This window comes from Mus caroli, unplaced genomic scaffold (assembly GCF_978045245.1).
Source record: "Mus caroli unplaced genomic scaffold, Mus_caroli_1 scaffold_15, whole genome shotgun sequence".
Lineage (NCBI taxonomy): Eukaryota > Metazoa > Chordata > Mammalia > Rodentia > Muridae > Mus > Mus caroli.
Genome location: NW_028227270.1, coordinates 68,860,665 through 68,874,072, shown reverse-complemented (window position 1 = coordinate 68,874,072; position 13,408 = coordinate 68,860,665). Strand labels below are relative to the sequence as shown.

Below are 13,408 nucleotides of genomic sequence, written 5' to 3'. Positions count from 1 at the left end.
CAAGACCCCAGCATATAAAAAGATGTTTGTGGTACAGTTATAATCGCAGCACTGGGGAGGTAGAGACAGGTGAATTCCTGCGCTTCTCTGGCCAGTTTCCATAGCCTAATTGGTAAGCTCCAGATTCCAGTGATAGACCCTGCCTCAAAAAGCAAGGTGGACGGGTCCTGAGGAATTATTATTATTATTATTATTATTAATTTTATTATTATTACTTCTAAGGGCATTTGTACCTGCACAAATGTGTACTCACAACCCACACATACTTGTGAACATATCTGAACATATATAGTCATACCTACCACATGTATGCATACAGAGAGAGAGAGAGAGAGAGAGAGAGAGAGAGAGAGTCAAAGACAGAGACAGAGAAAGACAGAGATCTGGCATTCATAAGTGACACATTTCTGTAATAAAGAATAGCTAGGTAAACTGCTACGGGTCACAAGTGAACTCAGTCCTGTTGCTGGTTGTCACATCTCTGTGTAAAATCAATATTAGTTCATATATAAGATCTAGACATGGAAAGTGCTACATGATACACACATTACCTGCAAACTATTAAGAGTACCAAAAGCACTTACCTTTACATACAAAACATATAAAGATCCGATAAATGCCTACACCAAGGCTAGTCACAGATATATGTGCTCTGGAGATAGAATATATTTTTATTTTCTTATGAATTTGCTTATTTCTATTTAGTTGTTTTCTATACTACTACATACAAACATGTCACTACTGTCACCACAGTTAGCATACACAAAGTATGCTTTTACTCTAAATGAGTCAGAAATGAAGACTACAAGATGGCTCAGTTGGTAAAAAAAAAAAAAAAAAAAAAAAAAAAAAAAAACCAAAACAACAACAACAAAAAAACTTGTTGCCAAACCTGATGACCTTAGCTTCATCCCCAGAACCTGTGTGAGGAGGAGAAAACCAATTGATGAGTCCTCTGACCACATAAGCGCTGCAACATGTGTGTGTGTGTGTGTGCTTGGACGCCAATGTCTGGGATTAATTGAACAGTGTAGGTACGTTCTGAGAAGTTTTCAGAATGCACTCTCACACTGAAGATGACAACAGTGCAATGAGGCAACGGTGCTTACTTCTTCATTTGGTAGTATCCCTTTTTCACAGTCCCGAAGTTACCGGAGCCCAGTTCATTGTCCTCCAGGGTTAGCAGGTTCCTGTCCAGGTAGACCTCTTTGGGCCGGATCTCTTCAGGGTCAGCATAAGGGCTCTCGTACACCTCTGTGTCCATGGGCAGGGCTTCTCTCTGAAGGCCTGCAACGTAGTCAGGGAACAGATGACTCCAGTCTGGACTCCTGTGCCATTGCAACCCTTGCCACCCTGCCCTAAACTCCTTCGGTCTAAGGGACAGTTGCATGCAGCCGAGAAGCGAAGTAAGGGAAGAGATAAGATGGGCCTTCTACACCAGTAGTAATGGCAGATAAAACCTTCCTTAGACTTTAAGCCAGCTGTGACAGTCTCCTATTGAGAAGTAGCACCAATGACACAGTCCTTGTTGGCTTTTCATAACTGAACCAACAGAGCTCAAGAGAAATGATATGTGTGCTTCTCAAGGCTTGAAAAAGCCAACACGCCTCATTTCTAAGATGCTAAGGAGTTCTACGGCTCAGAGGCTCATGTGAGAAAGGCCGTGAACTCAACACGTAGCCAGCAATGATCCTGACGGCGTGTACAACACCATGCATGGCTTCTGCGGGGCTGGGGATGAAACCCAGGGCTCCGTGCATGCTAGACGAGCACCCTACATGAGTCACACCTCCAGCCACAAGGCATAAATGAAATGAGCCATAATGGACTCTTGTTGCTTCAAGCCTCTGTTCGGAGGCGAACGATAGCAATAAACAAACCCGAATCTCATTAGTAGAAAATCAGATGCAGACATTCATGAACCTACAAAAGGTTCCGAAAAGACCCATGTCTGGGAACAAGCCTCCTGCGCCCTCCTGCACTGTGTCCCCGGTGGTCTCCCAGTCATCACAGCTCCCTGAACAAATCTAGAAGAATCTGTGAGTTGTGCCTACTGTCAAAGCCACCCAGAGATTACAGTCATTCTTTGGCAACATTTTCTTCCAAGAATGGCAACCAGGGTCTCCGGAATGTGCCAGACACACAGCATGATGCTGCCGCTGCTAACAACTCAGGATTTTTGTTTGTTTGCTTGCTTACTTCTTTTAATTATAAAAGACCATTTTCACTAGACAGGAGTGCTTGTTTTATGGATAGGTGATATCTTCTACCTGTGGCTGGTGGATATCACCACTGTTTAGTGTGGACCATCACTGTAAGGCAAAGGTGGAATGGTGCCAGGAATTTGTAAGCTGCCTCTACATGCTGGCAAGCCTGTGTGTACCCTGCTTGAATGTTTATTGAGTAAAAGTGCATCTCTCATCTCTCACCTCTGTCTGGGCCCCAGGGCCCTCCCGTTGGCTCGTAGGGGTTGAAGGACACAGTGCTCTCTGGACGGCTCCCTTGGGGTGGGGCAGGCTGAAGCACACAGATGAGAAGATGTTATTTTTCTGCCCCGATGCCACCATTTACAAGTGTTCACAGATAACATATGCAGGGGAGACAGAGGAATAGGAAGAGGTCAGAAAGGCTCATCTCATTCTTCAGGCAACTGTTTGGACCTGAGAAGGCTAGACAGGCTCATGGCTTATAGCTCCCACCCCTGAAGTGGCCTTAGGGAGGGAGGGAGGGAGGAAGGGAGGGAGGGAGGGAGGGAGGGAGGGAGGGAGAGCATCTGTTCTGACTATCCCAAGATATCACACCTCCCAGAAAATAGCAGGACCTCGCAGGCTCGCTCCCCATGGGTTCATTTCTGCTTTCATCTAAGTCAGGTGGTAGTTATTTAAAAAGTCAAACCGTGTCCACCTGTTTTGCCTTCCATACAGATTGAGACACCAAGGCATTGCTACCACGGGTAGCCCAAGCCAACCAGCTGCAAGTCTCAGAGAGGAAGGCTGTATCCTGCCTCACCCCCACCCCATGCACTGCGGTCATTATCGTGATAAGGACCATGATAATGTCAGTGGGCACATGCCCTGTCAAAGAGACATTCTCTCTGTCTTCCTGAAGGAAGAGAACTCTTCTGGTTTTCCTGTGGCTGGTCACTAAGGCACACTGGCCCTTATACACGGAGGTTTCTCATTCGATCCATCAATATCAATTTGTTTCATGAAGTAGGCAGAAGGGGTGAATCTCCTTATAGTCCTAAGGATTTTCTATTTGATACATTTTTTAAAAAAATTTTCTCTGACCCATCTTTACTCACAAATTAAAGCAAAGTGGTGGCTATTAAACCCATCTCACAGGCAAACCACCGTCCAGCTCTGACAGCTCTCTCTTCCCATTTCTGTCTTGTCTTGAATATCTACTTACCTTATCAGCATCCACACATTGCCATGAAGTAGTGAGATAATGCCAGATTTGAGGGGAAGTGTAAAGAAACAGAGACATCCAGCTAACATTACACAGCCACCATCTTGAAGCACATATCAAAATCCCACCCGCCTCACTGACGTGACAACCCCACCCATCAATGTTTAGCAGCAGGGTCACACTTGGTCATTACGACTTGCTGGCTTCGTGGTGTTTACCATGAGTTAGAGTCTGCCAACCTCTGTGGGAAAGACCTCTTTCAGTGAAGCCAAAGGACATCCAGTCTCAGATGTCACAGGATTCATATTCTCCTGGCCTCTCTCAACACTCCCGAAGGACTGTGTGATAGAACTAACCATGGCAACAGAGCAGAAGTTATGCAGACTTAGACATTAAATCAAAGCTCAGTAGCTGGGCCACGCTGGTAACGGATGCTAAGGAGAAACACACAACACAGACGTGTGAAAGGATGGATGATAGACACATAGGTGGGTGAATGGGTGTGTGTATGTACGGACAGATCCATAGATGGATGTATGGGTATGTGGACAGATATGTGGATGGATGGATAAATGGATGGCTGAGTGGATAGATAGATAAATGGATGGACGGTTGAATCGGTGAGTTGGTAGATGGACAGATGGATGCGTGGGTGGATAGATGGTGGATGGTTGAACAGCTCGACCTTTCAGAAGATGGAGATGTGAAATGTAAACTTACATGGTTTAAGATGAATTCTCTCTTTAGTCTTTGCCATCAGGAAGGGAACTAAGTATAGGTAATCTCTTGTGAGTGACCCTCTTAAACATTTACACATGACTTCAGTAGAGTTGGGTGTTGCTTAGAAGCCCTGCCTAGGAAGAACTACCCTAGTTTATACTTGATAATAGCTACCATTATCCAGCTGCAGTCTCCAGATGTCTTTTTGGGTTAGCATGACTACCATGTTAAGTCTTTTGATTTTTTTTCTCTGTACACAAGAAATTTCTGAGATCCCCAAAACAATCTCTGACCATCATGAAGGATACCCCAGGTTAGGGAGGACAGGTATAACCCTTCCCATGGGTATAAGAGCTTCTACCCTCTGCCGCTCAGTGTCTCAATTGGGGGCCTCATGCAGTCTCTCTGGAATTATCTCCAGAGCAAGGGGGCTTCAAAAGGCTTGTTATAATAAATCAGCACTCACAATTTCCTAGCAAAATCTCTTGGAATATTTTTAAAGCAGAGCTAAGGGTCTTAGGAAATCAGTTAAAAATGGCAGTATAGCAAAAGTATGTAGGGATCAGTGGGAGGGGGGACCCCTGAGCATCCCAGCTCCTGGAAGGAGTTCACACCCAGATAGACAGGAGCTACCCCTATGTCTCGATGACAGACAAAAGGACAAAACAGGCACCTCCCTTGGAAACTGGGATTCTTCTTTAAGTGGATGTAGCTTGGGGCTTCATTTCCATGCTGCCCAACAGAAAGCACCCTATGAGTTCAAGCATTCAAGATCCAGACAGAAACCCTGAGACCCAAGAGATTCATAACCTTTCTCTTCTGGATGCCTTGCCCCTAGGACCCACCACCTCCTGCCTCCTGCACAGGTGGGGGCCTAGGAAACCAGGACAATCATGGCACCTGGCTTGAGTGTCCTGCAGAAGGAATGGGCAGGGCCAGAGCAGTCATTGGCTGCTTTGTGGTGCAGATGAAGATACAACCCTCCTCCCCTCCACTTCCAGCTCCACTGTCACCACTCAAAGCTCTGGAAGCAAAGCTTCAGTTGAAAGATGAAGGGAGGGAAATGTGAGCTGTCGTGAGCAGCATTGCTGATAGACAGTGCTAGCACGCGTTATCCATCTCTCCACTTTGTACTTGGTGGTCGGGCCCTCCCTGGCATCGTCTGTTCTGCACTAAGAACAGAGCTGTAAAGGAGGCGCTGACAGCTTCACCCTTACCCTTTCCACTTATGCACAACTTCTAGTGGCCCCTAGATGGCGCCAGGTATCCAGCCTTGGGTAGATAATTCTCAAGTTTGAACTACACTGTCACAGTGTGTTAAAAGTGACGATGCATTAGACAGGCTTGTGTGTGTGTGTGCATGATATTGTGTGTGTGTGTGTCTGAGCAGTTGTGTGTGTGCATGTGCCTGTGAAGGACAGAGGTCAACCTTCAGGAACTATCCACCCTAGTGTTTGACAAGGGGTCTCCACTGGCTGAATGGCTGGTCAGTAGGCACCAGGGACTTGCCTGTCTCTCTCTCTAGGCCCGTGATCACCAGAGCTCTGCAGCACACCCTCTGTCCTGTGGAGCAGGTAGCCTCTGCCCTGTGTCCTGCTTCCACAGTCTTGCCTTTTGCTTCCTGGACCTTGGCTTTCACTCCCAGCTTCCTGCCAGTATTTTCAAACTAGGCAACGGTGGTGGCAGTGTGGGTGGTAACCCTCCCCAGAGGCCAGAAGCCAGAGGGCTCCAGGATACTGGCTGCAATAAGTTGGCTACAGTCTCCAGTCTCAGAAGGAGCACAGGCAGTGTGATGTGGGCAGACTCTGTCAGAAGGTGGGATGCAGTTAGGTTCACCTAAAGATGAGCACATGCCCTGTATAATTATTCTTTGATCTCACAACAAAGACCTAAAACCTGGCCTCTTCCTCCTCTTTCTCTTCCTCCTCTTTTTATTTTTTAAAAAAGTTAATTTATTTATTTACACTGTCGTTCTCTCTTCAGGCACACCAGAAGAGGGCATCAGATCCCATTACAGATGGCTGTGAGCCACCATGTGGTTGATGGGAATTGAACTCAAGACCTCTGGAAGAGCAATCGGGGCTCTTAACTGTTGAGTCATCTCACCACATAGCAGCTTACAACTGTCTGTAACTCCAAGATCTGATACCCTCATACAGGCACACGTGCATGCAAAACACCAATGCACATAAGATAAAAAGAAATACATTATTTCAAAAAACTGTATTTGACTTTCCAAGTATTTTTCTCTTCCTGGTGCTAAGGACCAAATCTAGAGCCTCATGGTTGTTAGACAAATACTCTGTCACTGAGCTAAGTCCCCACCCTGGTTTCATTTTAAACTGATAATCCTAAGATCAAAGCACACTTTTCATTAACTCTCTAGACACTAGAGTTATTTCAAGTGCTTGTTGCCTGGGCTTTGTTGGTGTCGGCTTCTCTAAAATGTGCACATGGGGTAGGTGGATTTTTATGTGCCTGCACATGTGTGTGCATATACATGAGATTGCTTATGTGGACATTTGGGGGCCAGAGGCTGACATCAGATATCTTTTTCAATGCCTTCACCACCTTATTGTTTGAGGCAAGGTCTCTCACTGAACCTGGAGCTTGCCTCTTTGACGAGACTGGCTGGCTGAGGGGCCCTCCTGCCTCACCTCCTCAGGACTGTGGTGGCACCGTGTGCCACCGTGCCTGGCTTCTTACTTGGGTGCTGGGGTGACTAACACTTTGCCTACTGGGTTATCTCTTCCAGCTGCAGCGTTGGCTTTTGCTATGACAACTGGCTCTCCTGAGTGGTCAGTACTGAGTCACGCGGAAGACCCAGCCTGAGGCAGTCCTGCTGCTGAGAAGGGGCTCATTGATGGGCTTACAGTCCCTAGTAGGTGACTTCCATCATGAGGATAATCTCACATGGGCCTGACTCAGGTGAGCATTCTTAGATGTAAGTTTAGACTTTCTAAGGAAAGGGAAAAGGGGGCGGGGAAGGGAAGCTGACCTCTACCATGCAGCAGCTTTCTTTAGCAACACCACTGAGGTTCCGCCTGGCTCTGGATCCCCTCTGCTTGACAATCTCTCCCATGGACATTGCAATCACTTAACTGGTCTGTTTAACTCTGTAAGTCCTTGAAATACATCTTTGTGTAGCTATACGCAGGCAATACATTTGCCATGTGTAAGCAGCAATAGATGCATACACAAATACACATACTATGCAGATGCATATGTGTGTATATGATGCATATTCAGGGCATATGCAATTCAAATATGGTATACGACTATGTACACATGGGCACATATATTTCCATGCGTGTGTATGCGTGTGTATATGAGTGTGTCATACATGTGTATGTGTGCTCATGTACATACAGCATCTCTGGTTGATATGTTTCCGGGGGAACCCAAAAGATGAACTTGAGATGCTGGGATGAAAGCACTCCTTGCCAGGACTGTGCAGAGCTGGGGGCTGTGAGTTAGCAACAAGCCTTGGGCTACGGCAAGTAGAATGACAGGGTGTCATCAGAAGCTGGTGAGGAGTCAGTTGAGGAGAGGGAGACACAAGGCTTGCTACACCCCGCAGTGTTCTGTGAGGCTTGTTAAGTGTGGTGTCACATTCGGGATTACAGAGTCTGTGAGTGGCTGCTGGTCTGAGTGGACACATCTGAAGAGCTTCCTTCATCAGGCACGTTTAAGTACCTTAGCCTGTGAGGTACCATGCTGCCTGGCTCCCACTGGGCTTGCTGGCCATGAGCTACCCCAGTCACATGGGGCCCTCAGCAGAGAGAGTGTGTCGGGCTCTGAGAAAGGTCCAGGCAGCCGCAGACTATCCTCTAGCATTCTCCTCACTGACTGAGCTTAGCACAACATGGCTGCCTTCCTGTTCAAGCATCATGCTCCTTTCTCCGCTGTGCTCTGGCCATCAGGGTTAGGACCCTCTAGGGAGTGGCCAACAGAGCAAATAGTTGCTGAGTAGAACTCGTGGGCATGTATGCTTTCTGTTGCTAGTAAATACCTTAATATACGACTCTGTGTACACTGGCTTAATCATATGCCCACACGCCTGGAAAAACATTGATATAAAATTGAAACAACTGTTAATAAAGTTAATCTTTACCTAAAGAAGATAAAAAATAAATATGATAGAACAACCTATACATATTATATACACAGATGTATATAATACACATTACATATGTGTATATATATGCACATATATCTGTGCATATACATACATATACACATATGGGGGTGCATGTGTGCATGTGTGTGTGTGTGTGCTTGTATATGTTATTCACTATAAACAAGTCAATACAAAGGTCAGGGTAGGACTTCTTATAAGTCTGGAACTTGGGAGGTGGAGTTAAGTTCAAAGACAACCTTGGCTACAGAGTAAAATCCCGTCTCACAGACCAACCAACCAACCAAACAAACAGAAACCAGGAGCTTGGGCACAGCTCAGTGGTGAAGCGCTTGAGTTTGATTCCTAAACCCTGAAAAAAATCTGTGTAGGAGCCAAGGCACATACATGGGGATCAGAGGCAACTTGCAGGAGTCAGTTCTGGCTTTCCCCTTCCACCCTGTGTGAGTTGCAGGAAATCACACTCAGGCTGTCAGGCTTGGTGACAACTGCCTCTGGCCGCTGAGCCATCTTCCCATGAAGGCCTTTTTTACTGTCCCTCAAAATTCAGTCATGTAACAAAATGCAGAAATCAACCTGCTGTCTCAAGGGGTAGAGCTCCCCTGGGGATCTTGGTTGCCTCCACTGGGAAGAACTCTATATGACAGAAGCCCTGACGCTGCCCCTTGTGACTCTGGACACTGAAGGTGAGTTGCGTGTGCAAAGACTGTCTGGAATGAGGACCAGCAGGTGGGACTCACTGAAGTGACTGGAGGTATGTGTTGTAGAGGGCAAGGCCACGTGGACAGGCTGAGCAGCGGCAGTGACGGAGAAGCCACAGGCAGGGCATGCGTGCACTGTGCAGGGGCTGCGAGGCTCAGTAGGAGCACAGGAGGCAGGGTGTAAAGAGAGGTATGGAGACAGCATGGGGCTGCGAGGCTCAGCGGGTGTGCTAGGCGCTGGGCAGGTGGGAAGCACAGAGGCAGAGCTGCATTGGGTACAGGATAGCCAGCCAAGCACGGGCCGCAGGAGGGTCTATCCTACCACTCCGTCAGGGACAGCGAGCAAGGGAGGCTTTGGCACCTTTTTGTGGCCAGGCTTTGGAAAGGAGTAGGATTTGATTCTTGAGATTATTCCACCCGGCGACCAAGTCTAGAAACCACAACGGCAGAGAGGAATAGAGCGTTTAGTTTCAGAAAAACACATGCAAGGATATTCTTCGTCATGATAGGCTACCTGGCCCCGACTCTGCAAAGGTACTGCCCGCTCCCTTCACCTGCCCCAGGGCAATTTCCTGCATGCAAGTCCGGATCATTTGAGAAGCTTCCAGAAGAGTCTATCATTCTGGCAGAGAGGTCAAGAATTTTCAATAAACAATTTCCCACGGAAGGCTACAAATGAAAGCCGAGACATGAAGCAGCCATGTTGTCTGTGGAAATCTTGTGTCTCAGACTCCACAAGAGACTCTAGTCACTGACTGTTCAGTGGTGTCAGTGGTTGCAACATAACATTTTCATTTACAAAATCCTGGGACATATGCAGCCCTCAGGCCACAAGTTAGACACAGATCTGTCTCAAGGGCACAGAATGATAAACACCAGCTGAGGCCCCCAGGGGGCACTGTGGTTCAGAGGACCCTAAAGCTCCAGGGTGTGTTAGCCAATTCAAGGGCTCTCAGTTTGGTAAGAAGTACTAACCCTGGAATGAACAGGTTCAGTAGCAAGTGGCCAACCGCCCCTGTTGGAGACAGAACATGTGCCTGGCTTTTGGTAGATATTGGTTTTTTAGCATCTAGCAAGATAGAAGTCAAGAATTATTCCCTGGTGGTGCTAATGGGCTGGGATGTGCTCGCTGAAGACCCTAGATATGAGAAGAGATGCTCTTGTGAAGTAACCTAACTACCAGCTCTGACATCCCAGATGGAGAGGGGACTTGAGGTTCTTCTCTCTTTGCAGGCATGACAATGAAAGGGTTAACCCAACACAGGGACATCTGGGCTACGTTCTTATCTAGTGACATGGAGTGGAATGTGCATTCTGGCCAAGACTCTTTCCTTCTCTGGATCTTTCTCTTGAAATCTTACCAAATGACCCCTCCCTGCCTCCCCTAATCATTAGTCAAATCAATTTAGGTCAAGTCCCTAGTAATAAGGTGTCAATTGGTTGGGCCAAAGAAGTTGGGTAGCCAACCTCAAGGAGATACCTATCCGCTGGCCATGTTATACTGATATGCATGTTGGCAGACCTGTGCATGGCACACACAAGTTCACACAGACAGCTCAAGACTGAACGTGGACGATCTATTCCCCTTTTCTACATCTGATTGGTGGATTTTCTGATCTCCTAGTGGGTTTCTGTCTCACTCTGTCTACTTCCAAAGAATGAAGAGAAAATAAAACGGCCGAGAAACCATGAAAACACATCTAGCTGGTCACAGGCTGAGGCTTTCTCAGGTTCACTGGATTCCCAGACCTTCAGGGATGCGCTCAGAGTATACATCCCATGCTGACTAAAACCTGACCTTCCCATGTGCCCAGACACAGCTGCCTCCCCAGCAGAGACGCCTAAGAGAACACTTACCACAGGATGGGCATTTGGACTTCCTGGGTGACCTGGAAGGAGAACATGTCATGGTTACAGTTCAGTTACTGCTGTGTTTGTGCAAACCATCTACTTCTCAGATCTATCAGTATGACAGGAACATACTGGGAAGACTCAACTTTCTGCATCTGTACTTTTCTCTTTTACTGGATTTTTCACACATTCCACCAAGTAAGCTTTTCTCTTTGAGACAGGGTCTGACAGTGGCCTTGAACTCACAGATTCCCTACCCTGCTTTTTTAATGCTGGGACTGAAGATATGTGCCAACATCCTGGCAACACATGCAATTAAAATCTTATAGTTTTATTGTTTGTTTTTGTTGTGCTTATCTTTCAGCTAATGATTCCAAGAATTTGAGTGACATCTAGTTTAATCACATGGTAAAGCCGACGCCTCACCCTGTGTGAGTTTGGAATAGGCAAATCTGACACCAGGTTGACAATGCCTAGCTCCCCCATACCAGAGCCTCTTCTGTGCCGATCACTCACCCATCTGTGCACCAATCTTTTGACATGGTACCGTGAGGACTCTTAGTAGCCCATCTGGCTTGTAAGAGTAATGTTCCACTAGCTGGAAAAGAAACAAGGAAGAAAATGGTTAAGAGAGAGAGGGGGGAGACAGCGGGATAAGTCACAGCCCTCACTGGTTTTAAAACCATCTAAACCCCAGATAGTCTCTTTTCCACAGGGTACTCGGGGGATGGGCCGAAGATGTCCTTGGATAGAGTCAACAAACCTTTTAGCCTTGAAGCAGCTGGTCACATGCATAGTCAAGAGTGGAGAGTGAATGAATGCATGCATAATTGCTGCTTAGTGAGCACTCTCTGCTCTTACACAGACCAGAACTCAAGCTTAGGGAATGGTGCCACCCAACAATGACCTGGGTCTTCCCACATCAATTAATGTAATCAAAAGAATCCCCATGGATATGTTCACTTTCTAATCTACACAATCCTTCATTGAGGCTCTCTTCTCAGGTGATTTAGATGGTATCAAATTAACAATTAAAACTAACCATCACGGGCTGGTGAGATGGCTCAGTGGGTAAGAGAACTGACTGCTCTTCTGAAGGTACTGAGTTCAAATCCCAGCAACCACATGGTGGCTCACAACCATCTGTAATGAGATCTGACTCCCTCTTCTGGTGTGTCTGAAGTTAGCTACAGTGTACTTATGGGAGTAGACTTGCTTTCTAAGCTGTTTTAACTTCCTGTGGTGGCTCGGCTATGAGGATGCTTGCCCATGAGGGTGCTTCCCATATTGGTTATCCACTCTGATGTCACCTGAAATCCAGGGTCTACCCTGGCATTTCAGAGCTCCAGGACCAGCTAGGTCACAGTCCCTAGGGTTTTTGTTTGGTCAATTACAGTGTGTGTGTGTGTGTGTGTGTGTGTGTGTGTGTGTGTGTGTGCGCGCGCGCGCGCGCGCGTGCATGCACATGTTATTCCAGTCTCTGATGGCATGGTCTTCTGTCAAATTCTTAATGCTGGCCTAAAATACATGGTCTTGAGGCACCAGGAACTTATGGCTCTAACCAGGAGACGGAGCCTGTTTGTGGCTTCATTGACTTGATGCAGTCTGTGTGAACATTTCTCACACAAGTCTTCTAGAAATCAGAAAGTGGGTTGATGGAGGGTATGGGACAGATAGCCACATTCCTCCTCTTGTTCCTAAGAGTTTTGGAACTAGCAGCCCAGTGGGTCTGTATTGTGCCCTCCAGGAGGGAGGGAGAGAAACAGAGAGACAGAGATAGACAGAGAGAGACAGAGAAGAGAGTACAGAGAAAGAGTCTAGAGAGACAGAGAGAGAGAGGCAGACAGACAATGAGAGATACAGAGAGACTTACAGAAGTGAGCCCAGAAAGAGAGACAGAGACATACCTGCCAGAGGGTGTCAAACTTCTTCCCCTCAGGAATGGAGAGCTTCCCGGTCTTGTCCCTGTCAATACGGTAGTGCAATACTTTCCCTTCGTGCAGCAGGCACAGGGCATAGGAGCCGCTGTTGTCTCTGGCCCTGATCCTGTGAGAGAGAGCACACCATATTATCCCTACTGTGACCTTTTGACCTAGGAAGCAGTACCCTCACTACAATTGGTGTCCCTGGTGGGCAGCAGGTGCTCTCCAGCACCAGCAAATGGGCAGGTGGAGGGCACGCAGCACCCAGACCTCGAGATGACAGGAGGGCTCTGTACCAGAGCCAGTGAGTTAGCCAAAGGGAAACGCCAAGGGTTGGAGATGGACTATGGCAAAAATCCAGCAGGGCCATGGTGCTTTGGAGATCAGTGAAAGAGCTTGGGGGGGCGTGGCTCAGGGCCACAGGCACAGACTTTGGGGTATCTGTGAAGCCCCTAGACTCAGGTGAAGGACAGATGAGGAATCTAATGAGCTTGTTAACAGAATTTTCTGGAGCACACAAGGGAGGTTATGAACTCTTCTACTCCCATGGTCTTCTTCCTTTCTCTTCAGTGCCAAGGCCAGGTTTAAGACACTGTTTGACGTTAGCAGGTAGCATCCCTCACCTGAGACAGGAATGACAGCCACGTGGCATGAGCCAACAGAGA

General features: G+C 47.2%; 1 protein-coding gene across 5 annotated transcripts in view; it reads right to left on the bottom strand.

Annotated features, from left to right (window-relative positions):
* Window positions 1-13,408, bottom strand: part of Syk (spleen associated tyrosine kinase) — a 64,977-nt gene that overhangs the window by 14,817 nt on the left and 36,752 nt on the right. For 4 of the 5 annotated variants that reach the window (XM_021180328.2, XM_085831084.1, XM_085831085.1 and 1 more), the window contains exons 4-9: window positions 12,729-12,867; window positions 11,338-11,419; window positions 10,828-10,859; window positions 9,332-9,400; window positions 2,430-2,517; window positions 1,110-1,287 (exon numbers count right to left, since the gene is read on the bottom strand). In XM_021180328.2, coding sequence (XP_021035987.1) covers window positions 1,110-1,287; window positions 2,430-2,517; window positions 9,332-9,400; window positions 10,828-10,859; window positions 11,338-11,419; window positions 12,729-12,867 — 588 coding nt within the window. The remainder of the gene's footprint in view (window positions 1-1,109; window positions 1,288-2,429; window positions 2,518-9,331; window positions 9,401-10,827; window positions 10,860-11,337; window positions 11,420-12,728; window positions 12,868-13,408) is intronic. The other variant, XM_085831083.1, reaches the window with a different exon arrangement.